The sequence below is a fragment of the Lycium barbarum genome, chromosome 5 (genome assembly GCF_019175385.1).
Source record: "Lycium barbarum isolate Lr01 chromosome 5, ASM1917538v2, whole genome shotgun sequence".
Taxonomy (NCBI): Eukaryota; Viridiplantae; Streptophyta; class Magnoliopsida; order Solanales; family Solanaceae; genus Lycium; species Lycium barbarum.
This window is the reverse complement of record NC_083341.1, coordinates 5,576,685-5,599,764: the sequence shown is the minus strand read 5'-3', so window position 1 is coordinate 5,599,764 and position 23,080 is coordinate 5,576,685. Positions and strand designations below refer to the sequence as shown.

The following is a 23,080-nucleotide window of genomic DNA, read 5'->3' as shown; positions in this document are numbered from 1 at the left end:
CATGGAAAAACCACCAAATCCGTGGTTACAAAAATTAGGACTTTTCATGGTTATATAACCATGGGATGAACCACGAATTTACAACACCATACCACATAATTTTAAGAACAATAGAAACAAACATGGTTTCATAGAAAATCATACATTAATGAACCACGGGAAACCACCATCCAAACAGGGGGTTAAGGATTCATTGATCAACAAATGATTCTCACCGGGTGTTTAGATTAAATCGGGTGATAATGTTTGATGCCGATAAATTTTTAGTTTTTATTATTATGATATCGTATATCTATTTTCGCATCCACCTAATCGAGGATAGTTTTGCTACTAATAAAGCATGTATATTTTCAAATTCCTACTTTCAATTTACACAAGTTAATTATATGAATTTACGATTGTGTCATATCGTAATAAATAATTCCTTTCGTTTAAGGTCAAATGTTAACTTTCTTTTTATAATCAGTCTCAAAATAACATTAAAAAGAAGGAAGGACCATATCGAACGCTGGGTGATTGCTTTGTGGATTGGACAGTTTCACCTTTGTTTATCTTGAAAACACTTGAAGCAGACAAGATTGGAGCTCTTTTTGTTAGGACTTATAAGGCTTTATCTATTTTGGATTGTAACTAAGAATCTATTAATATCAGTTTATAGTTAGCAGTAATGCCGGTCACCTATCATGTATTGAAGCATGCTATTAATCAACAAATTCAGTATTTAACCACAAAAAAAAAAAAAAAAATCAACTCAATCTAAAGAAAAAGAAAAGAACCAAACTCAATGGTGCAAAGTCAAAGCAACATTATCAATTTGGAACATAGTATAGTACACTTTTTGATTTAATGCAACAATTAGAATTTAGAAGATTCAAATCTCGACAACAAATAAAATATAAAATATTCAGGACTACCAAATTATCCAATTTCTTTGACATGTGATATGTCTCATAAGGTTTAACGGAAAGTGAACAAAAATTAGGGGAAAATGATTTAAAAGCCGTTGTATATTATTATCATAGTGATGCTTCATCTCGTGAAAAAAATCTGATTAAGGCTACTTCCCTTGATTAGGTACCATTGTTCACGTTCATACTTTCTAAATAATTGCAGATTCTACGCCTTTAATATTTTTTTTCTTTTATTTAAACCACCCATACTTTATTCTTTTTACATTGTAGAAAAACTATTTTCCAATTTCTTGCTGGGAAAATAATCTATTTTTCAAATTTGCTATTGTCCCTATACGTTCACTTTCCATGTTAAACAGCAATCTAAATTACAAAAGTCAATTAAAGATCAATCAATGGTAACAAAATCTTCCTCAAAATATCTTTTTTCAGTGAAATTCAAAAATAATACTTAAGAAAAACTAAGGTAAACTCTTAAGAAAATTACTTAATCATTTTGGAGCAGATATTGCAGATCATTTGAATTATTTCCTCGTTAAAAAATTTCTTTACTTAGACTCATATTTTCCATTTTTATTTTTCTTCCAAAAAAGCATAACATCTCCTTATATAGAGTTGAACCAAAAGTAGGGGTTTTTAATTGTTCTTCATCCTTTTTATTTTATATTTCTTGTTTGAAAAAAATGGCTTCGTTCCAATGGTTTTTCTGGACAATTCTTTTTCTTTTCTTCTTCAAGTGTTTGGCTGAACAAGGAAATTCAAGATTTCATAGAGATTATATTAGGAAAAAACAAGTAATTAATTTATCAACAGTGTATGTTGATCCATCTGGCCATGGCAATTTTACTACTATTCAATCAGCCATTGATTCCGTTCCTCAAGATAACAAGAATTGGATATGTATTTACATCAAAGCTGGAGCATATAGGTACTCTTTTCCCACTTCAAAAACACTTTGCTCATCTGATTTTAGTCATGTTAGTACGTTTATTACTTTAGATCTAATATTTGTTAATTAAAAATCTTTTAGTGTTGTTAGATATTTATGACAGTAGAAAATGTACATCACTTTTAGTGTTAGATAAACTAAGCTTTTATGATATTTGGATTGAGATGGATTTAAACGGAATGGCATGAACACTGTAGGATTCATATAGCGGATCTAGCCTTTTTCATTCAGTCTCCCAATAAACGAAAAAGGATTTCTGGTGACACGAAAGCTTCTCAACTTTCTAGGGAGCGAGGCCTAATTATTGTTATTGTTTCATATTTATATGCCGATAGAAAATGTGAAAAATTTCTAATGGACATAAATAGAACGATATGAACGATATATATATAAGATTCCCCGTTACCAAAAAATACCAATTTCTAGCGGACGTTCCATTGGAAATTGGCCGGAATGGCATAATTATATACATACAGATTTCGTCGAAAATTCGCATTTTTTATGATTTCAATCCCAACTTATTTTGGATTGAAGCATAATTATTGTTGTTATGGTATAATATATCAAGAATTGACTTGTAATTGAAATTTCATGCAGGGAACAAGTGACAATCCCTAGAGAGAAGCCATATATCTATCTCAAAGGAGAAGGAAAAAGAAAAACAAATGTGACATGGGATGGTCATGACTCTATTGCCGCTGATGCTACTTTAATCTCTGAAGCTGATTATACAGTTGTTAAGAGCATAACCTTTATAGTAAGACAAAAAAAAAAAAAAAAACAATTTTAGAACTTTATTTACTACTTAAAAAACGTGAAAATTCCATATTTCTGACGCATTCGTTCGGGAACAATCGTCAGAAATTCGTTTTCTTAGTTGTCATTAAAAGCTTTTTTTTCTTTTCATGACGCATTCCTTAGAACTTTATTCGCTACTAAAAATGTGAATTTCTGACGGAATTTGTCGGAAATTGACTTATCAAAAACGCTTCAGATGAAATTTTCATTGGAAATCTCATATTTCTGATGGTATTCCGATAGGAACGTCTATCGGAAATTTGATGTTTTTGATAGTGATTAAATTTTATTTTGACAAAATTTAATAATGTTTATATTTATTCAGAATTCTTATAACATTCCTCCAAAAGGCAATGTTGTGATGCAAGCAGCAGTGGCAGCTATGATTTCTGGAGATAAATCAACATTTTATAGATGTGGATTTATAGGATTGCAAGATACATTGTGGGATGTACAAGGAAGGCATTATTTCAAGCTTTGCACTATTGTTGGAGCTGTTGATTTCATCTTTGGTAATGGTCAATCTATTTATGAGGTATTAATATTTTCCTTAAGATTAGTTTAATTTGATTTTAAAAGCGAGTCAAAACCTTTCCCGCAAATTTTTGACTATAAAGTATTAGAATTTAAATTATTTGCACCAATAATGTATAATTTTCTTATGTTATTATGTTAGATTGACCTACAACAACAATAATTAGCTCTCTATTACAAGCTCAATGTTAACAAATTTAAAGATAGAGTTACAATATGCTATAACTAATTATGAGAGCCTTTTATAGCTACACAAATGAAGGCTGTCTAACGGAACGGGACGAGACGATTTTAGTATGAGGGGAAAGGAATGGACGATTTCTTAATAGGATAGGGGAGACTGGAACGTTATGGGGTCGGGGCAGTTAAACGAACCGCTAGGCACGTCCCATCCCACTATGCTAATGGGATGGGACGGGTAAAGGTTGAGATTTGTTGTTCTTTTAAAAATTGTATTACTTTAAATATTTAGCACTAAAAAATTATAAAAATATGATAGTGTGATACAAGACTATACAACTTTAATAAATGAACACAAATTTAAAATAAAACTTCAAAATTAAATTGATAACATTGCAAATTCAAAACATACAAACATGATTTTTCTAATTTAAGTGGGACGGAGAGGGGGCGGGGGGTGAACTTAAGCAGTTAGGAGGGGACCGGGACGGTTATGGGACGGGATGGCAGGGACCAGGAAGGTTATGGAACGGGATAGGGGGATGAAACACTAGTCCCGTCCCATCCCACTAAGCTATGGGGTCGGGGCAGTTAAACGAACCGCTAGGCACGTCCCATCCCACTATGCTAATGGGATGGGACGGGTCAAGGTTGAGATTTTTTGTTCTTTTAAAAATTGTATTACTTTAAATATTTAGCACTAAAAAATTTATAAAAATATGATAGTGTGATAAATGAACACAAATTTAAAATAAAACTTCAAAATTAAATTGATAACATTGCAAATTCAAAACATACAAACATGATTTTTCTAATTTAAGTGGGACGGAGAGGGGGCGGGGGGTGAACTTAAGCAGATAGGAGGGAACCGGGACGGTTATGGGACGGGATGGCAGGGACCAGGAAGGTTATGGAACGAGATAGGGGGATGAAACACTAGTCCCGTCCCATCCCACTAAGCTTATGAGACGGGTCGGGACGAGATATCCAGTCCCATTATACAGCAAATGACACAAATATTGTTTCATGTTTAATAAAATCTAATGCAATTTTCTTTTTCTTGAGCTCCATATTTATTCAAACTTTGTCATTTTGAAATGGAACAAATGGATTATTATCATTTTTCTTAAAGTAATAAAGCACTTCTAATTTTTTATTTGTATATTTGTTTTATATGCAGAGGTGTAGCATAGCAGTAAATGCAGGAGCAGTAAATGGATTAATAGGGTTTATTACAGCCCAAGGAAGAACAGACCCTAATGATCAAAGTGGTTTTGTTTTCAAAGATTGTGGAGTGTTTGGAACTGGACTTACTTTCTTGGGCAGACCATGGAGGCAATATGCTAGGGTCCTTTTCTATAACTGTTCCATGTCAGATGTCGTCGTTCAGCAAGGTTGGGCTGCTTGGAATTTTATTGGTCGAGAGTAAGTTCCCCTTCCTTTCCCTAAACTACAATAATCTTTTTTGTTTAATCATATGATATTAGGAATTGACTGGGCTAAATTGAATTCGATATTCAAAATTCACTAGTCCGGCCAATTCGGTTCATATAAGCCCGTTATAGGGGGTTTTTGTCACGACCCAAATCGGAGGGCCGCGACCGACACCCGATGCCCTGCCTAACCGAGCATCACCATGCTATTCATTCCTTTTTTATATATTATCGTTACGTGAGCCCATAAACCATTCATTTCATGCTTGCTATCAATTTATCGTAAACTCAGTAAAATTCTTCGTGAAGAATACACATGAATGTGCAGATTTACATGACTGCTATAGATACTGTCGACATCTCGACACACCACACCCAAATACTGTCTGCAAAGTCTCTAACATAAACCAAGATACCATAAAATAGGTCGGGACAGGGCCCCGACGTACCCATAATGCATATGACACATATATATACATATGCACTCCGACTCGGCAATACTCCGAATAGAAATGGAGTTCACCAATCCAGCTGACAGCCCGGGAACATCCTATGGCGGGTGTCCTCTACTCATCTGTCTGCACCAGTGTGGCATGAAACACAGCGCCCCCACACAGAGGGACGTCAGTACAAATAATGTACCGAGTATGTAAGGCATAAATGAAACAACATATCAAGACTCAAAGGATAAGAAGAATGTAGGAGTCAACTTGTACCTGTGACATTCGCTAAGGATCATGAATATGCATAATGTACTTTTGAAATATATATACATATATATATATATATGCACCTTTACCCATTCGCTCCTTCGAGCTTCGCCCCGTTGGGCATCATATCATATAGGCCCATTCGGGCATCACAATCATCATATGCCAGCTAATTAGGTGGGTTGTGTATATAACGCCATAGCCCTTTCCCTTCCCCATAAAATCGTGATACATGAGTATATATATATATATATATATATATATATATATATATATATATATATATATATTATGCATGACAAAGCTTATAAAACTCGAAACTCCCTTCGGAGTGACTCTCTAATCATCATAATCATATCCCCCCCCCCCCCTTGGGGGCTTGGAATTAATCAAGAAATGTGAAACCTCGTACATGCCCCTTTGGGACTTAGGAACTTAAGAAACAATACGCTTGGAAGCTCAATCATAAGAATGTCAAAGAGTAAATTTCACTAATGGTCTAAGAGTAGAATCATTATGGAGCAACATTCGTTTACGTTTCGTTCTATCATGGGTCATGCCAAAATGAAAGAAAGGATAACCTTAACATACCTGTTCTTACCTCAACGGCTCAAGAACTCAACTCGTATTTGCTCCACGATCTATATCTAACAACAATGATACTATCGTTAATTATACAAACGATTCTCTTAATCGTATAACGAAAATTTAACTTATCCTAAAACAAAATGGGTAGCATTGTGAGGACCCACAGCTGGGCGCTGACCATACTGTGAACCCCTGGGTACAGCTGGGCGCTAACCATACTGACCCCATGAACATGCGTACATACATACATACATGACATGCATACTCAGGTATTGTATGGGCAGGTGCCAACAAACAATTCGATATACGCTGCAGCGGCTGGTATCGAACCCGTGACCTCCCCCCTTTTGTTCTCCCAGAGTCGTCTCCTTTGGGAGAACAAAAGGGGGGAGGTCACGGGTTCGATACCAGCCGCTGCAGCGTATATCGAATTGTCTGTTGGCACCTGCCCATACAATACCTGAGTATGCATGTCATGTATGTATGTATGTACGCATGTTCATGGGGTCAGTATGGTTAGCGCCCAGCTGTACCCAGGGGTTCACAATATGGTTAGCGCCCAGCTGTGGATCCTCACAAGCATCTCCCCCGTTTTTCTCATTTCTCCCAACTCCATATATCAACAACAATATACTCAAATTACTCCAACAATTTTCCAGCCACAACATAACTTAGAGTATTACCAAACAGTCAATACAACAACAACGTCAAAATATGATTTCCCACTATTAACTCCATATTTCTCATCCCACAATTTAGCTATGACTCAGATGAACTTAAATATATCAAGAATAGGAGAATTCTTACCTTATATGCCAAGAATTACTTTTCTCCAATGTTACTTTACTTTGAAGAAAGCCTGAATTCAACAACCGGACAAAGAGGAACAACGAGATCAAAACGTTGAGCAAAACCCGTGTCGTTTTTGAGAAGAAATATAAGTTTCTTCCCTAAAATATAATGTCACCTTGTTGTATATAGTGTTGAACGTTGCTGCCTCTCAACTCCACTGTAGCATTCGTATACATATATTTCTTACAATTCCAAATGCCAAAATGTTGACATAGGAGACTTTACTATATATACTTGTTTTTACACGTGGCTGATTTGGGCCATTTCTGGGTGCTTATCACCAAATGTTCCACCACAACATATTGCATGCATACTTACCTCTTAGAAGGCCACACGTCCATGACTATGTGGCTGTGTCTATCAATAATTATCCCACCATTTCAAATAATTTATTTATTTCCACTACAATCCAACGCTTAATTAATTGTACACATAATAAATTTCTTGATCTCAATTCACTTAAATAGTACTTATATGCTCACTATTATACTCATGTGATATAGCACTAGTCCATAACCTCATTTGCCACACATAAAATATTATTTGCGATCCTCATCGTCATACTTTGTTGTCTGAAATCATTTCGGGACTTCATTCCTTGTATACACCGAGTTATTGATTTTCATGCTTGAATATGACCAAATCCTCCGGGCTAAGGTACATTTGCTCATGTTGGACAGTCCAATTTCCTAGTCCAAAAATACGGAGTATTATAGCTTGGACCGTATTTCATTCAAATAAATGTTGAGCCTCGACGAAACTTATTTTATCCGATTCATTTAACTTCTAATCCTTTCAATGCTTACAATACTTAAACTTAGCAACTCATACACAAGGGTTAAACATGTCCGACATCCCATAACCTAGAAGACGAACCTCAAAACTCGAGGCCAAAATGATTAATGTACTATAAATCCAAAAACGTATCGAAATGGGAGATGTAACAGTTTTAGCTTTCCCAATCAAAGGGACTCGTAGGCTCGAACCCTTCTATACCGAGAGGTATGGTAGAATTGTAAAGGTTCATCCGCCCTTAACAGGAGATTGACCAATTTGGTTCGTGTCATAAAGCGCATTATACGGGGTTTAACTGCTCCCTATAAAGGGGACTTGGGATTTTGGGTCCTGAGTATTAACTATAGACCCCAAATCCCAAATCTCTTTGATAAAGGTGGATGAACCATTACTATTCCACCATATCTCTTGGTGGTAGAGTTAATTGTCACTTTATTAAGAGCCCGTTTGGATTAGCTTATAAGTTGCTTATAAGCTATTTTCAGCTCTTTTGAGTGTTTGGCTGACCAGCTTAAAGTTATTTTGTGCTTAAAATAAGATTAAAAAAATAATTGGACCCGTTTGACTTAGCTTATCTAAATTAAAATAAGTCCATCCAAACAGGCTATAAATTACTAGTAATTAATATTTATCATAGAAATTTACTTTTAAATTATTCTACTTTTTTTACATTATATAGAACTTAAACATTTTCTTTAGCCCTCTCTTATGCAAATAAATCTTTGATCATCTAATCAAATATTTTGGAGCGACTTTTCGAAATTCAATTGATTTTTGGTCAAAGTTACTTGTAATTTTAATAAACTTTTCGGATGATGGTCTTTATCTAATGTTATTTATATTCTTCTAGATTTTCCATTTTACTATAAGATATATAAATTTGGCACAAAAGTATCATATGAAACTATGCTATGATGTTAAAGTATCATATTAAATTGAGTGATACTTGAATTTTCATGGTATAATTCAAGTATGGCTCAACTAGATGAATTCTCTAAGATGTCCATATTGAATTTGGTTCAATATTCTATCGTAAAATAATTTTGAGTCCGATCATTGGGGTATTTTTAGATTCTTATACAGTATTTCTTTTTCTTTCTTTGTATGTTTGGGGGTTACAACTATAACAGAGTTTAATGCAACCGACTGCTTTTTTTAGCTTCCCGTTTGCAATTTTATTATTTCCTCATTATCATCAACATTATAGTTATAATACATTGGTTTCACTTGTTTATGATATAGGCATCAATTGACATTTTCTGAGGAAAATTGCAAAGGTATTGGATCAAACGCTACACAAAGGGTGTCATGGGCAGCCAAGTTGAGCCAACAAGAATTACAACAGTTAACAAGCCTCTCATTCATTGATAATGAGGGTTGGATTATGAACCAACCCGTCAAAGTACTATAGTTGATTAGCTTAATCAAATTAATTATGGCACTTAATTAGTATTTTATATCAGGTGAATGAAATTGATCCACGTTCATGTGTCAACATAGTTTGCCTTGCAAGAATATTGTAACAAAATTGCTGTAGAGACTTTGAATCCTGATTAAACCCAAGTTTGGATTTTAAATGTTTTTTTTTAATTATTTTTTACTTGTAAAAGTTAGATGTATCCTACCCCTCCTATTTTTGTGAGACATATGTTGATTGTTTTAATTTTATCAAATTGAGTCCATTTTCTCCTGGATTGAGATTATTGCAGCATAATGGTCTTTTTTTTAACTGGATTGTGATTATTGCATTCAGAAAAGAGTAATGAAATGTTAACCGTCATTAAAATAAACCACTTTCCTTTTTGGTAGTTATTAACCTTTTCTTAGTAGGAAACAAATATTAGTAAACCTATTTCATGTCGGAGAACAAGAAACGACTTGGTATATATTTGGATCTTCCATTGAGAACGATTTTTCTCAGAAAAAGTACTTGTATACACCAATTTTAGTCTGGTGATTATTCGGATCACACAATAGAAGAGTGCGGAAGAAAAAAATTCAGCATTCTTTCATTTATTTTTTTTAGCTTCAAGGGGTATGTACTATTTTATTATCTTGCATACAAAATGATCTTGGTTGTTTATGTCGTATATTTTCAATTGATAATAACATGTGGCACCAGCACACCTGTTTTTTTTTTTTTTTCTAATCGCACACACTTTAATTAGGGTAATAAATCCATTACAACAGTGGTAGAGCTAGAGTATGGGATACGAGTTCGGCTGAATTCAATAATTTTGGTTCAAATTCTATATTTGTAAGAAATCTATTGTTATACTCAGTAACTTAAAAAGATTAAAATCTCAAACTCATAAGCTTCAAATTTTTATTTCGCCTATGACTACAACCACACGAGTAAACTTTTTGGTGTAACTTTATCGCAATAGAATAAAAATCTCTCTTTCTCCAGTTACCAGCTGGTAGCCAAATGATTTCCTCAGCAAGATTTCAAAATTTTTAGTTCTTGATTCCGTGTTTTCGATGGCAATTTTTTTTTTGTTTTGAGATTAGAGTTTAAAAAGACCCTTTCCCAAAATTGTATAATTTAAGAAGACCAGTGTGCATTGAAAAAAATGGCGAATTAGGATGGGATCGTAAATTCCGAAGAATTGCAACTTGTTACTGCACATCTTTCAATATCTTTGAAAGAAAATAAAAAAATTGGAGAATTTAGCTTTGGCTTCAGTCCCTTTTCTTGTTTTAACCTCTCTTCTGTGTCTTATGATTTTATCTGTTCTCATGCTAAATGAAACAAAGACATTTTCTAGAAGACAATAAAAAAAAAGACCAAAACGCTACCTTTTTGTAAGTGATTTCATTGTTTGGAAAATTTTGATTAAAAAATAAATTTATGATTGGATTTAAATTTTTCTAACACTACATTTTGTCACAATAATAATTTTATTGGTATAAAATTTAATTACTTTTTAATTTGATTGTATATCTATTATGTTTAATTATGGATAAATTATGCTCATTCAGATGTTAAGAAAACAAACCGTCTTAATCATTCAGTGTTCAGATCTAGACACAATATCTTAATATTCAGTTGTGTATTCAGATTTAGACATCTTAATCTAAAAAAAACAAATGCCCCCTAAATAACCGATAATCATTTACTTGCATTCAATAGATGAATTTAACCTTAACAATAAAAAATTAAAATGAAAGATATATATATATATATATATAATCATAATTAAGCTATAAATATATCTATAAAAATATATTTTTCATTTATTAATTTTGAAAACAATACTAAGCTAGCATTTGACCATAGATTTTGGATCAAATTTCAAAATTTATCTTCAAATATTTGTTTGGCCATGAAATTTGATCAGATTTTGAAAATTTATCTTCAAAATATTTTCAAGTTCCAATGGCTCAGACCAGTTTTTGAGAAAAATTTCACGTTCACTCACAAAAGTTCAAACTTTTTTCCAAGTAAAATGCATGTCCAAACACAACTTCAAGTTTCAAAAATCACAACTTCAACAACTCAAATTTTCAAGTTTTAACTTCAAAATCTATGGCCAAACAGGATGCAAATGTTGTTCAAATTTTAGTATGTAGAGTTATCTCATATTTATACTAGTAGGAGTTACCCTTCCGTCCCAATTTATGTGTCACTTTTCGCTTTTAGAGAGTCAATATGACTAAATTTTGAAGTTAAATTTATTTAGATTAACTCAATAGTTTAACATTAAAATTTATATATTTGAAAAGTACTATAAGTTGCAACGTTTTTCATATCAATTTGGAGTTCATGCAATTTGAAATTCAAATAGCGAAAAATATCACATAATTTGAGACATAAACAGTAATAAATACCAGTAAAATTAATACATTGGACACCACGGTTAACATACACACACCAAAAAAAAAAAAAAAAAAAAAGCTCCTTGTAGGGCTTACCGTATTGAGGTTTTTGAATTTGCCCCAAAAACAGTAACACTATTCCCCTTTTGGCACCAAAGTAGAGAGAGCACAACCCCCCCCCCCCCCCCCCCCCCCCCCCAGCCCCAAACCAAAATGATGAGTCACTTGATAGACTAATATTTACTCCATTAAATTCATTGAACAAATCTGTGCCTTTTTCTCCATAATTTCTGGTGAATCTCTCAAAAATCCCTTCTTTTGATGTTTAATTTAATTTTATGTTATTATTTAGATTTCCAGTATCAAAAATTTGATTTTGTTACTTGTGGGGAACTGATAATAACTAGAATGAAAATTGAAATCTTGGCTAGACTTGCAAGTTGTTCACCCGCTTCAATGCAAAAAGCTAATATTTTTCGGTTGTTCTTGACTGTGTTAATTAGAATATTGTTCTTCTTCGCGTTTGCAGTTATATATAGTGCACTATAAATTCAAACGTTTTTATGTTAACTTGATGAGTCAGTTATATATAGAAGAGATATCACTTTTTAATGAGTTTTCTACTTGAACTATCATGTGTTTGCGTTTCCTACCTGAACTATCCTGTGTTTGCAACTATCCTGTGTTTGCGTTTCCTACCTGAACTATCCTGTGTTTGCGTGTCCTACCTGAACTACCAGGTGTTTGCGTTTCCTATCTGAACTATCAGGTCTTTGCGTTTCCTACCTGAACTATCATCATCTATTTATCAAAACACACCTCGAAATTAATGAGTCAGCTGCCAAGTGGATGGAATATTATGGACAAATTAAGCTGTCACGCGCCTTTTGGCGATTGTATTCAAACACTTGGTCTAGTCAGCTTCGAGGTGTGTTTTGATAAATAGTTGGTGATAATTCAAGTAGGAAACACAAATACTTGATAGTTCAGGTAGGAAACTCGTAAGGAAAAAAATGATACTTCTGGTGTGTTTTTGACCATTATCTCTTTTTTGTTACTATTGTTTTTCATGACTTTGTTAATTAGAACTTTGTGATTCTGCGTGTTTCCAGTTATATATAGTGCACAATGAATTTAAACCTTTATATGTCAACTTGACTAGTCAGTAATATATAAAATGTTTTGTTTAGCGTATTTGGTTTGAGCTTAACTTTTGTGTACACTTCTGATTACTAAAGTACTTATGCAATCTGGTCATTAAAAAGCTAATCACAATGTATGTCTGTGATAGGTGCAGATTGGTAACCTAAAAAATGTTCTAACGGGCCTACTATAACAAGTTAATTTACACAAAGTGGTCGTTTGGTAGGGTGTATTAGGTAGAATAATGTTGGTAATTTAAGTCTGGTACAATAAATATCAGCATTACTTATACACCCTATCAGTACTATTCTTATAACATACCATAACATTAACAATACCTGTACTATTCCTATTCTAATACACCCTATTCAGAAATTATGCAATGCATGTTATTTAATACAATGAATCAAACAATCGATAAAAAAAAATGCCAGCATAAGTAATCCCAAGATTACTAATCCCAGCATTACTAATACACCCTATTTAGTACTATTCTTATACACCCTACTAAACGACCCCTTTGTAGTGTAAAAATTATTTGCACCGTTAGGGTATGCAAGTTAAAATTCATTTGATTTTTGTGGTCGTTTTTAGGGAATTATGGGGAAAAAGGCTAAGAAAAAGGCCAGAAGTGCTGTCAAGGAGGCGCGGAATCCCATTGCATCTGCAAATCCTATTGAGCAAAAGAGTCAGAATATTGGTACTCCTGATGATGCAGTTGTTGTTGTAAATGAAAGAAAAGGATGTCCACATATTGATAAGGTTATTGATGTGGACAGAGTCTCCGCTAAACTTGAGTCTTCGGAACCTGTTAGGTGCGCAGATTGCAGGGAAGGAGGAGCTGATAGACGAGCTAGTAGGACAAAAGGTAAAAATAAGGGGGGTGCAGATCCCAAGCAGAAGTCTAAAGCCATTTGGGTCTGTTTAGTATGTGGCCATTTCTCGTGCGGAGGTGTTGGGCTCCCTACTACACCTCAGAGCCATGCAGTTCGGCATGCGAGACATTACCATCACCCCCTGGTTATACAGTTTGAAAATCCTCAACTTCGTTGGTGTTTTCAGTGCAATACTCTACTTCACGCTAAGAAAGTAGAGGATGGCAGTGAACAAAAAAATGTATTCGGGGACATAGCCAAGATGATTAAAAGGCGTCCGTCTGAAGGGCCTAGTGTTGATGTGGAAGCTGGGACTGGGAGTGTCACTAGCGGGATTAAACTAGAAGCTTCTGCTTCCGTTAATGCTGATGGAAAAGGTGGTTATGTAATTAGGGGATTGGTTAATTTAGGGAACACGTGTTTTTTCAATTCAGTAATGCAGAACCTACTTGCAATGAATAGACTACGTGATTACTTCCTTAAGTTTGATGGTTTTGGTGGTCCTCTTACCGCTGCTCTGAAGAAGCTCTTTACTGAGACAAGCAATGAAGCTGCCTCGAAAAAATCTGTAAATCCGAAATCTTTGTTTGGTTCAATCTGTGCAAAGGCTCCACAGTTTCGAGGATACCAACAGCAGGACAGTCACGAATTGCTTCGTTGCTTACTTGATCGTCTGTGTAGTGAGGAATTGACCCTCAGAAAGCGAATCAAATCTTCTGAGGATGGCGGTAAATCTATGAGTTCATGTCCAACTTTTGTTGATGACATCTTTGGTGGTCGACTCTCTAGTACTGTTAGTTGTATTGAGTGCGGGCACACTTCAGTAGTCTGTGAGCCATTCTTGGATCTCTCATTGCCCGTTCCAACTAGAAAACCTCCATCCAAAGGAGCTCAATCAGTCTCCAATGCAAAATTATTACCTCCAAAGAGAAGTAGAAAAGTTCGACCTAAAGTTAGCAGTTATGCAGCTTATCTTAATGCTCAAAGTGCTCTTGTAAATGGAGAAAAATCTCAGAGCCATGTGCATCCTACAGTTCCTTCTGATGCATCGCTAGAATACATTGATGTTAGTGCTATGGCTGATGATATGGGTTTCATGTCACAGGACTTATGTTCCATTCAGAGGTCCCATAATGGGCAAAATTGCGAGGGTGTGACTAGGCAGTTGACTTCAGTGGATGATTCAACATGGTTAGATTTTCTCGATCAGGATACACTGCCAAATGATGATGACGGGGCTTCACAAGTTGACCACGTCCTGCCTAATCAGGGTTCTGAAACTGGAAATTCTGTTCAACCTGTTGACTCTCTGCAGAATAATCTGGATGCTGATACAGAGATGAAGTTAACATGTACACACAACATTTCTCCTCCTAATGATTTAATGTGTTTGGATGATCAAGGACAATCCGAATCACCAGACTGTGATTTAGCTTCGGAATTCAGTAAAAAGTTACTGATTAAAGACCCTGGAATGACAGACGTCATAAATGTGGATTCAAATCTTGGAACAGATTCATATACGAGGCTATCGGAAGATGAAGCCCCGTTACAACTACAAGATTCAGAGATTCTGTTACTTCCTTACAAAGAAGTAATCTCAACTGCTGGCGACATGTTAAAAGAAGGTTGCGAGGTATCCTCAGCTGCTGTTGGTTTGGAAGAAGATTCATTGGACTTGGATGGTTTTGGAGATTTATTTAATGAACCTGACTCTGATGCACAACCTTCTGAACAGCCTTTGTGCAATGCTGCTGTTTCTCAGGACATCAGCGAGTCTGATCCGGAAGAGGTTGATGATACAGATGCTCCAGTATCGGTGGAGAGTTGTTTGGCTTATTTTACAAAGCCTGAGCTTCTTTCCAAAACTGAACATGCATGGCAATGTGAAAACTGCACTAAAATTCTAAAAGAAAAGAGAACGAGATCTAAAAATAAATTGACGAAGCCTAGATCACATAGTATAATGAACGGAGACGAGGACAAAAATCCAAATGGTGTGTCTTCTTCAGGAACATCTAATGGAAGTACAGACAAAGATGCATTAGAAACTTTTGAGGATAGGTTGTTATCCCAAAAGGAAACCAGCCCTCAAGCTGAGAGAGATTCGGTCTCTTGGCTATCAGAAAATGGCACACAGGAACATCATGGTGAAGCTAATAGTCAAGTGTATAGCGACTATCAGAGCAATAAAGTTCAATTGCTGGATGCTCCGCTGGTTTCTGCTAAATCTGAATCTGAAGAAAGTGAGAATGAGGAGACAGACCTTAAAAGAGTTAGAGTTGAGAGAGATGCAACTAAACGGATCCTAATTGATAAGGTCCCTCCTATTTTGACAATTCATCTAAAGAGGTTCAGTCAAGATGCTCGGGGGCGGTTGAGTAAGCTGAGTGGCCATGTGAATATTAGAGATACTGTTGATCTCAAACCATACATTGACACCAGGTTTGTTGATTCGTCTTCAGTTTGGGCATTTAATTACTTCTGGAGTTTTGTGTATCCCTTGTTCATTAGACTGAAATTCTAATATTTTGGTTCATATTTTACACAAAAATTCAACAAATAACTGTCAAAAGCTTTTGAATCCATATTAGGAAGTTCAGAGGACAAGCTAGAAGACATTTAGTCTAAAAGGCTTGAATACAACATTAGATAGTATGATGTATACTTCTTAATTAATTATGAAAATTGCTTGTTGAAACTGAAGATGTGTAGTTTATGGCCTTCATTAACAGGATTTTCCTTTTTTTTTCATTTTTTTTTTAAGAGGACGTTATTTGCGGGTTAAAAATTGGGATTTTACAAGATCCCTGGTTTTACTGTCTAATCTCTGACCTTTAAGCCAGCCCCTTTGGATTTGTCAAGACCCCACCTCCCACTAACTCTTGAAAAGAAATGACCTGGTGTTTTTGCATCTGCTGGGATTTGAACCTTAGACCCCATGGTTCTCAACCCACTTTATTGACCACTAGGCCACACCCCCAAGTGCACACTTTCCTTTTATTTTATTTTTTTTATTTTTTTATGATACCTCTATAGGTCACGGGCTTGAGCCGTGAAAGCAGCCACTAATGCACTTGTAGCCTATCTACATCACACCCCTAGGGGTGCGGCCCTTCGCCAGACCCTACTAACAGGGGATGCTTTATGCACCAGGCTTCCCTTTTTTTCTTTTTTCTTTTCAGTACCTCTATATTTATAAATAATTTAACGTTATACTTCTCATTTTACCCTTAATGAGATTATTTATAGCCACATAAATATCTATGACTTGTTTGTGTGTAAGCTTTCCTTTTTAGTTTGTGCGAAAAATTTCGCATGCCTTGTTTAGCAGTTTTAGAATCTTTGTCAAGAAAGCCACTATTTATTTAGTAATGACTCATCTTCCTCTCTAGGGAAGTGGCAGATTTGGTATATTTATGTAACAACGCGGTAACAGAAATTTAATTGTTTGAGTATAGATAAGAAGACATCTAATTGAATAAGAAAGTGCTACTTGTTGCCATTTCATTTCTGTTTCTCATTTATTTTGCGAGTCCTCATCTCTGCTTCCCTGTGAAATACTAGTTAGCCCCGCCCATGGTATTTGTTGGTTTGCTGCTGAATGTAAATTTTATTTGGATCATTTATTAGAATGGAACAGTATAATCTTATTCAGAAGAATGGTTAGGGTAGGTAGACAATCATAGGACTGATGATGACAAACACATCTTTAGGCAAAATAACAGAAAAAAGAAGAAGAGGGAAAAGACATTTGATACAAAGTGGCGCAAGACTGACTTAAAAACTATCGAGTCGGAAGCAGCAAAAATCATAGTATTGGAGAAAGAAAGTGAAAGTTGACAAGACTGCAATTTATTCTTAGGAAAAACATTTTAGTGCACTTCGTGCTTGCTTATTAACTGTGTTAACTTTTGCTGGTATATTTTTCTCAATACAGCTTTGTGGTGTGTTAGCTTCATGCTCTTTGTGATTTCCAATGTCCTTCATAATATGTAAGCGATATCAAAGATTCTTCGATAAAATGGCCCTATGTTCAATGCACATGCAATATGTCATTTTGCTAACAAGTTTCTGCAAAATGCAATATCTCTGCTGAAATGGCCTGATGATTACTTGATGCCTTTGCAGGTGCCTGCAGAAGGAGACATACAAATACCACCTTATTGGTGTAGTGGTACATTCGGGGACGATGAGGGGAGGTCATTATGTTGCATATGTTAGAGGAGGTCCCAAGATCACAGGGAAAGACGAGAACACGGAAGCTTTTGCGTGGTATTATGCAAGTGACTCTCATGTTCGTGAGGTCTCATTGGAGGAAGTTCTTCGAGCTGACGCATACATTTTATTCTATGAAGAAACTTGATATAATGAAGAAACTTGATATAAATTTCTTCATTTATATGATAATTTTTTGGGCATACACACTGACACACATACATATAGAAGGGAGGGGGTGTGGCAGGGGAGAGTGAGTGTACTATTATCTCCAGTATCAACACCCATTTTTGTTTATCCAAATTTTGATGTGCAATTGTTTAAGGAAGTACATATTTTAGAATGTACCTTGAGAATGAGAATGTGATTCTTTTTATGAATATGGAATTGTTATATAGGATGAATTCTCTTATTGCCAGGTAAGCTTGATTCCTTGGTTTTAAGAGAACAATTTTACATTTTAAATACCAACATTCGCCATTGTAACTTTTCAGTCTATTAATGAGAATTAATAGAATACTGTTAGAAAATTTGCATTTTGTCACGTCAGTTACTTATCGTGCCCCCAACCCCCATGCAACAGTTACTTCACTTAAGAACAGAACTAGCTCATGTGAGTTGAAAACATATTTATTGATCTAGTAACTCAAGTTAAGCCACTTTAACTTTTAAAACACCACTTATTCATTCAACCATTAAAAGAAAAGAGCCTTCCTGAATATATTTAGGATCCAGATTTTAAAGAAAAAAATCAGTCCCAGATAATTTTGTTAATCACTGAATGGGTTTCCATCTACTTCTAAGTGCTCTTTTGGTATTAAGTAGAGTTTTTGAAGGTCAAGCTTTACCATTTGATAAAAATTACAACATTTCTTGGGGGAATAACAATGTGAAGTCACTGAACAATGGAGAAGAAATTCAGCTATCCCTTGATAAATTTTCTGGTGATCTTTCCTTTGCAGTATTCTTTCTCGTTGCTTTTAGTTTTTTCAATCCTAAATATAAAGTGACTACTTTTTAAATAGGGAGATGTTTCAAATTTGTCCCTATACTATCGGAAATTATTCAATTTTGCCTTCTGACTTTTGGTCTATTCAATATCCTTCTCGTCAGTAAATTGTCTCGTAGTTGCCTGTACCATTAATGGAGCTTCAGAGTGAAATGGTTGGACTCCATGCATCCAAATTCTTCGAGGAAAACTGTGCATATTTATTATTCCTCAACTTTTCACAATCACTTAAAATCACTATCAGATTGGAGCTCCGTTAAGGATAAACGGCAAAAATGAGACTTTTCCTTAACAATATCGGTAAGATTAGACCAAAAATTTAATTGAAGGCAAAGTTACTCAATTCGAATAGTACATGAACAAATTTGAACTTTTTTCCTTTTTCGTTTTTGTTTTTCCAGTTTTTGTATTCTTAGAATCCTAAACATCAAATGAGTATTTTTGTTAAAGAAAATAATTTGCAGGGTCTGGAATTCAGTCCAAACAAAGTTATGGCTCTGGATCATTCAAAATGAGAATAAAGCTCCCAAGCAAAGACTCGGCTGGAGTAGTGACAACCTTCTACGTAAGAACATATTATACACTCAAAATTGTTCACTTCTTGATAGTTAAAGCAATTAGTCTTTAACCATAAGTTTTATAAATATTCGTCTCTTGAAATTCATACAGATCTGACGAAAAAAATAAGGCACAGCAAGAAAAAAAATGTACAGATGGTATCAATTTGTTGAGATTAAGTTTTAGTCATGCTATTACGTTTAATACAATATTTGTTGGAGCTTTCTAGTCTTGTTAGAGACATATATGCCATAAAAATATTTCAGAAACCGTTATAGTACTATAATATTTTATTTACAAATATTAAACTGGAGCAACCTTAAATAGAGTGACATAGGCAATGAAATTCATATAGCCGGCCTAGCTTGGGATGCAGTTGTTGTTTCAGTTTGTGTAGGTTTTATAAATATTTCATTATATTTAGGGTCTGACTATTTTGAATTCACTCAATTTTATTTTGCAAGTTGTATTGTTTATCCTTTTCTATTTTTCTTTTGACATTTTGGTAGCTACATTCACATACAAGTAACCATGATGAATTGGATTTCGAGTTTTTGGGTAATAGAGAAGGGAAACCATACACATTGCAAACAAACGTATTTGCAAATGGTGTTGGTGATAGAGAGCAAAGAATTCAACTTTGGTTTGATCCAACAGCAAACTTTCATGAGTACTCAATCCTCTGGAACTCACATCAGACTGTGTAAGTTTATTTACCCTTTTTTTTTTCTTTCTTTTTTTCTTTTTTTCGTGTGTGCATCCAATATTCTACTCAGCTTTGTGGTTAATTAATTCAAATTCTGTTCAAAAAATCCCATTTTGAAAGTAAAGCACTCCCTGCCTTTCTTAAGGCTCAAACCCGAGATATCTGGTTAAGGATGATCGGTACTTATTAATAGCGGAGGTAGGATTTTCGTCAAATTAAAAGGGTTCAACATTTACTATATATACATAAAAAAAACTGTGACCTTGTGCATGTAGTGTGATTTTCCGGCGAAGGACGGGGGTTTCCACTCCCCTAGATCCTCCACTAGTATTTACCACCCTATCACAATCCTACCATACCTTTGAATGATCAAACTCAAAAGACTTCAAGCAAAAGGTTTTTCATTATTTCTAGGATCAAACTCAAAATATCTCGTTAAAGGCTAAGAAATTTCAACCATCTTACCATGCCTTTGAATGATCATTCGGTGTTTTCATTGTTAATGAATACATGATTATCGTCTAATTGATTTTTTTGTTTATAGATTTTTTGTAGATGAAATACCCATTAGGGTTTACAAGAACAATTCCCATAGAGGAGTTGGATACCCTTCACAACCAATGCAATCAGAGGCCACAATATGGAATGGAGAAACTTGGGCAACAGATAATGGAAGTGCCAAAATTAATTGGACAAATTCTCCATTCACAGCTCAATTCCAAGGCTTCAATATTGAAGGTTGCACTTCTTCTAATGGTATCAAGTGCAATTCTACAAAGTTTTGGTGGAACTCTAAGCAATTTTGGAAACTTACTCATAGTCAAGAAAAATCATATAAAGACATTAGAAGCAAACATATGGTTTATGATTATTGCAAAGATATCAATAGATTTCAAACCACTTCTCCAGAATGTTCGAAGTGATCATTAAATATTTGATCTTCTCCTGGTACACTCGATTCAATACAATGTTAAGTGAACCTCGCAAGTTTAATCTGATTAGTGATTAATCCCTTTTATATAATTGTTTGATCCATAAGAATTCACAAATTGCCAATGACATTACATGAAGTTTTGCTTTTACCGTTTTACGTTGATCTTGTAACTCCTTTCTTACGAGACAAATATACTAGTATTTCCAGCCAGAACATAATACCGGAAAATAAAACGTCTATTAGAAGGTGGCATTGTCAACACTATATTTAAACACCTAATAATCCTTTCATTTCTTTAATCCTTCATAATCGTCTTCTTAGAGCAGATCTTTATACACACAAAGGACACAAATTTTTGCATTCCGATAAATATCAAATGGGCATTCAAAAATCATTCATCACAATCAAAAGAGCATTATCAAGTAAAATTTCTTTAAGATAATTCAACTTGTTCACCAATTGATTATATCTCCTAAAATTATTAAGATGTTTTACCTCACCTGGGAAAAAGCATAACATCCAGATCAAAGGAGTGTCAATAGGTAACAATCTATCATTTCTGCTTATTCTAGATTAATGAGGGCATTTTCTTTTTGTGAGATGAGAACACATAATCAATTTTTGTGTAGATCCTTGTTCTGAACGTGCCAAAAGAGATGTTGTTCCAATTTAGCAACTCCAACCTAATCAATTTTGGTCCTTGTTCTCAGAGGCGGACTCAGGATTTTAAGACGGTGGGGACATCATTATCTTAACATAAACGCCAACAAAAATTTTAAGGGCCACTGAGGGATAATATCGTGTCGGACCGGTCACGAATAGCGTAGCAGTGGTGAAAATACAAGTATATAGGTCAAATATGTATAATAAATAAAATTTAACACAATGAAGCAAATGAAAGAGATAGCTCAGTGGCTAAGGTTATGCAATATGTGGTGACAATGCAGGTTCGAATATGCGTGAGCTCATTTAACGCTTATTGTTTTCCTAAAAATAGGCTAAAAAAATAATTAAAAGTGACTTTCAGGTTTGATCCGGGGTGACATGTAAGGGAAGCAGTAATTGTAACCAACGTGCCCCAAAGACACTTTCGTTTGTTAGAGTGCACAATTAAATATATACTAATTTCTCAAGGTATATACATATATACATATATATATATATATATATATATACATAATATTTTTTGGAAGAGTAGGAGTGCACGTCCATTTGGGCCGCCTCTGCTTGTTCTTATTCTAGATTAGTGAGAGTAAACTTTTGATGTGAGATGACAATGTCTAATCCAGTGAAAGACCTCGATACGTATAAAATATATCACAATCTTGTGTTGGTCCTTTGTTTTAAACGTATTGAAAGAGATGTTTCAATTTAGCAACCGGGGTGGATGTATGTTTACTGTATGAATTTGGGAGAACCAAATAGTTTTGAACTAAACCACGTATTTATGTTAATAAAATTTAAATAATCCGAGGTAAAACTGTACCATTTTAAACAGTTCAAGGGTAAAGCTGGCCTTTTTCCTCTAGTTCTAGAGTAACCGTTAGTGAAAGGATATTTTTTAGCTACTCCCTCTATCTCAAAATATAGAGTAAATATTCAATGAAATGAGATTATATCTTTAGACATAAATAAGAATAAAATAATTAAACATTATCCTAATTAATGTTTTCTAAAAAAGCGTGTAAATGATAACACGACAAGTATTTTGAGACGGAGGGAGTATTTACCTAGTAAGAGTGACAAGTTTGAGTTACTTCTTGTGGTCTATTTTACTTGTCGTCCTTGCTAAAAGCAATGGTCTAAAATACTCATTCTGTTCGCTTTTACTTGTCGAGTATTCTAGAAATAGATTTTTACTTTTACTTGTCATTTTTAGCATATCAAGAAAAAACAATTTCTTTTTTCCTGTTTTGCCCATAGTATTAATTATTCATTTCAAATCACTTTTCAAATTCATTAAAAATATACATCAAATAATATGAGTATCATGATAAATTTTGCACTTCATTTATTATTTTTTAAGAGGTGTGTAAAATTCATAGTGGACAAGTAAAAATAAACAGAA

The 23,080-nt window shown here is 34.5% G+C and overlaps 3 protein-coding genes across 3 annotated transcripts; all 3 read left to right on the top strand.

The window, feature by feature from the left end:
• The first annotated feature begins 1,192 nt into the window (after positions 1 to 1,192).
• LOC132642223 (probable pectinesterase 29) lies at positions 1,193 to 9,332 on the top strand. Its single transcript, XM_060359479.1, has 5 exons — positions 1,193 to 1,839; positions 2,458 to 2,617; positions 2,984 to 3,193; positions 4,553 to 4,797; positions 8,993 to 9,332. The coding sequence occupies exons 1-5, from the start codon at positions 1,595 to 1,597 to the stop codon at positions 9,159 to 9,161; spliced, it is 1,029 nt and encodes a 342-aa protein (XP_060215462.1). The 5' UTR covers positions 1,193 to 1,594; the 3' UTR covers positions 9,162 to 9,332.
• A 2,393-nt stretch (positions 9,333 to 11,725) lies between these two features.
• LOC132640255 (ubiquitin carboxyl-terminal hydrolase 2-like) lies at positions 11,726 to 18,270 on the top strand. Its single transcript, XM_060356771.1, has 3 exons — positions 11,726 to 11,862; positions 13,307 to 16,032; positions 17,719 to 18,270. The coding sequence occupies exons 2-3, from the start codon at positions 13,313 to 13,315 to the stop codon at positions 17,951 to 17,953; spliced, it is 2,955 nt and encodes a 984-aa protein (XP_060212754.1). The 5' UTR covers positions 11,726 to 11,862; positions 13,307 to 13,312; the 3' UTR covers positions 17,954 to 18,270.
• Positions 18,271 to 18,586: 316 nt separating this feature from the next.
• LOC132642143 (xyloglucan endotransglucosylase/hydrolase protein 2-like) lies at positions 18,587 to 21,023 on the top strand. Its single transcript, XM_060359408.1, has 4 exons — positions 18,587 to 18,749; positions 19,279 to 19,379; positions 19,882 to 20,075; positions 20,623 to 21,023. Exons 1-4 carry the CDS (start codon positions 18,587 to 18,589, stop codon positions 20,999 to 21,001), a joined length of 837 nt encoding a protein of 278 aa, XP_060215391.1. The 3' UTR covers positions 21,002 to 21,023.
• Positions 21,024 to 23,080: the final 2,057 nt, after the last annotated feature.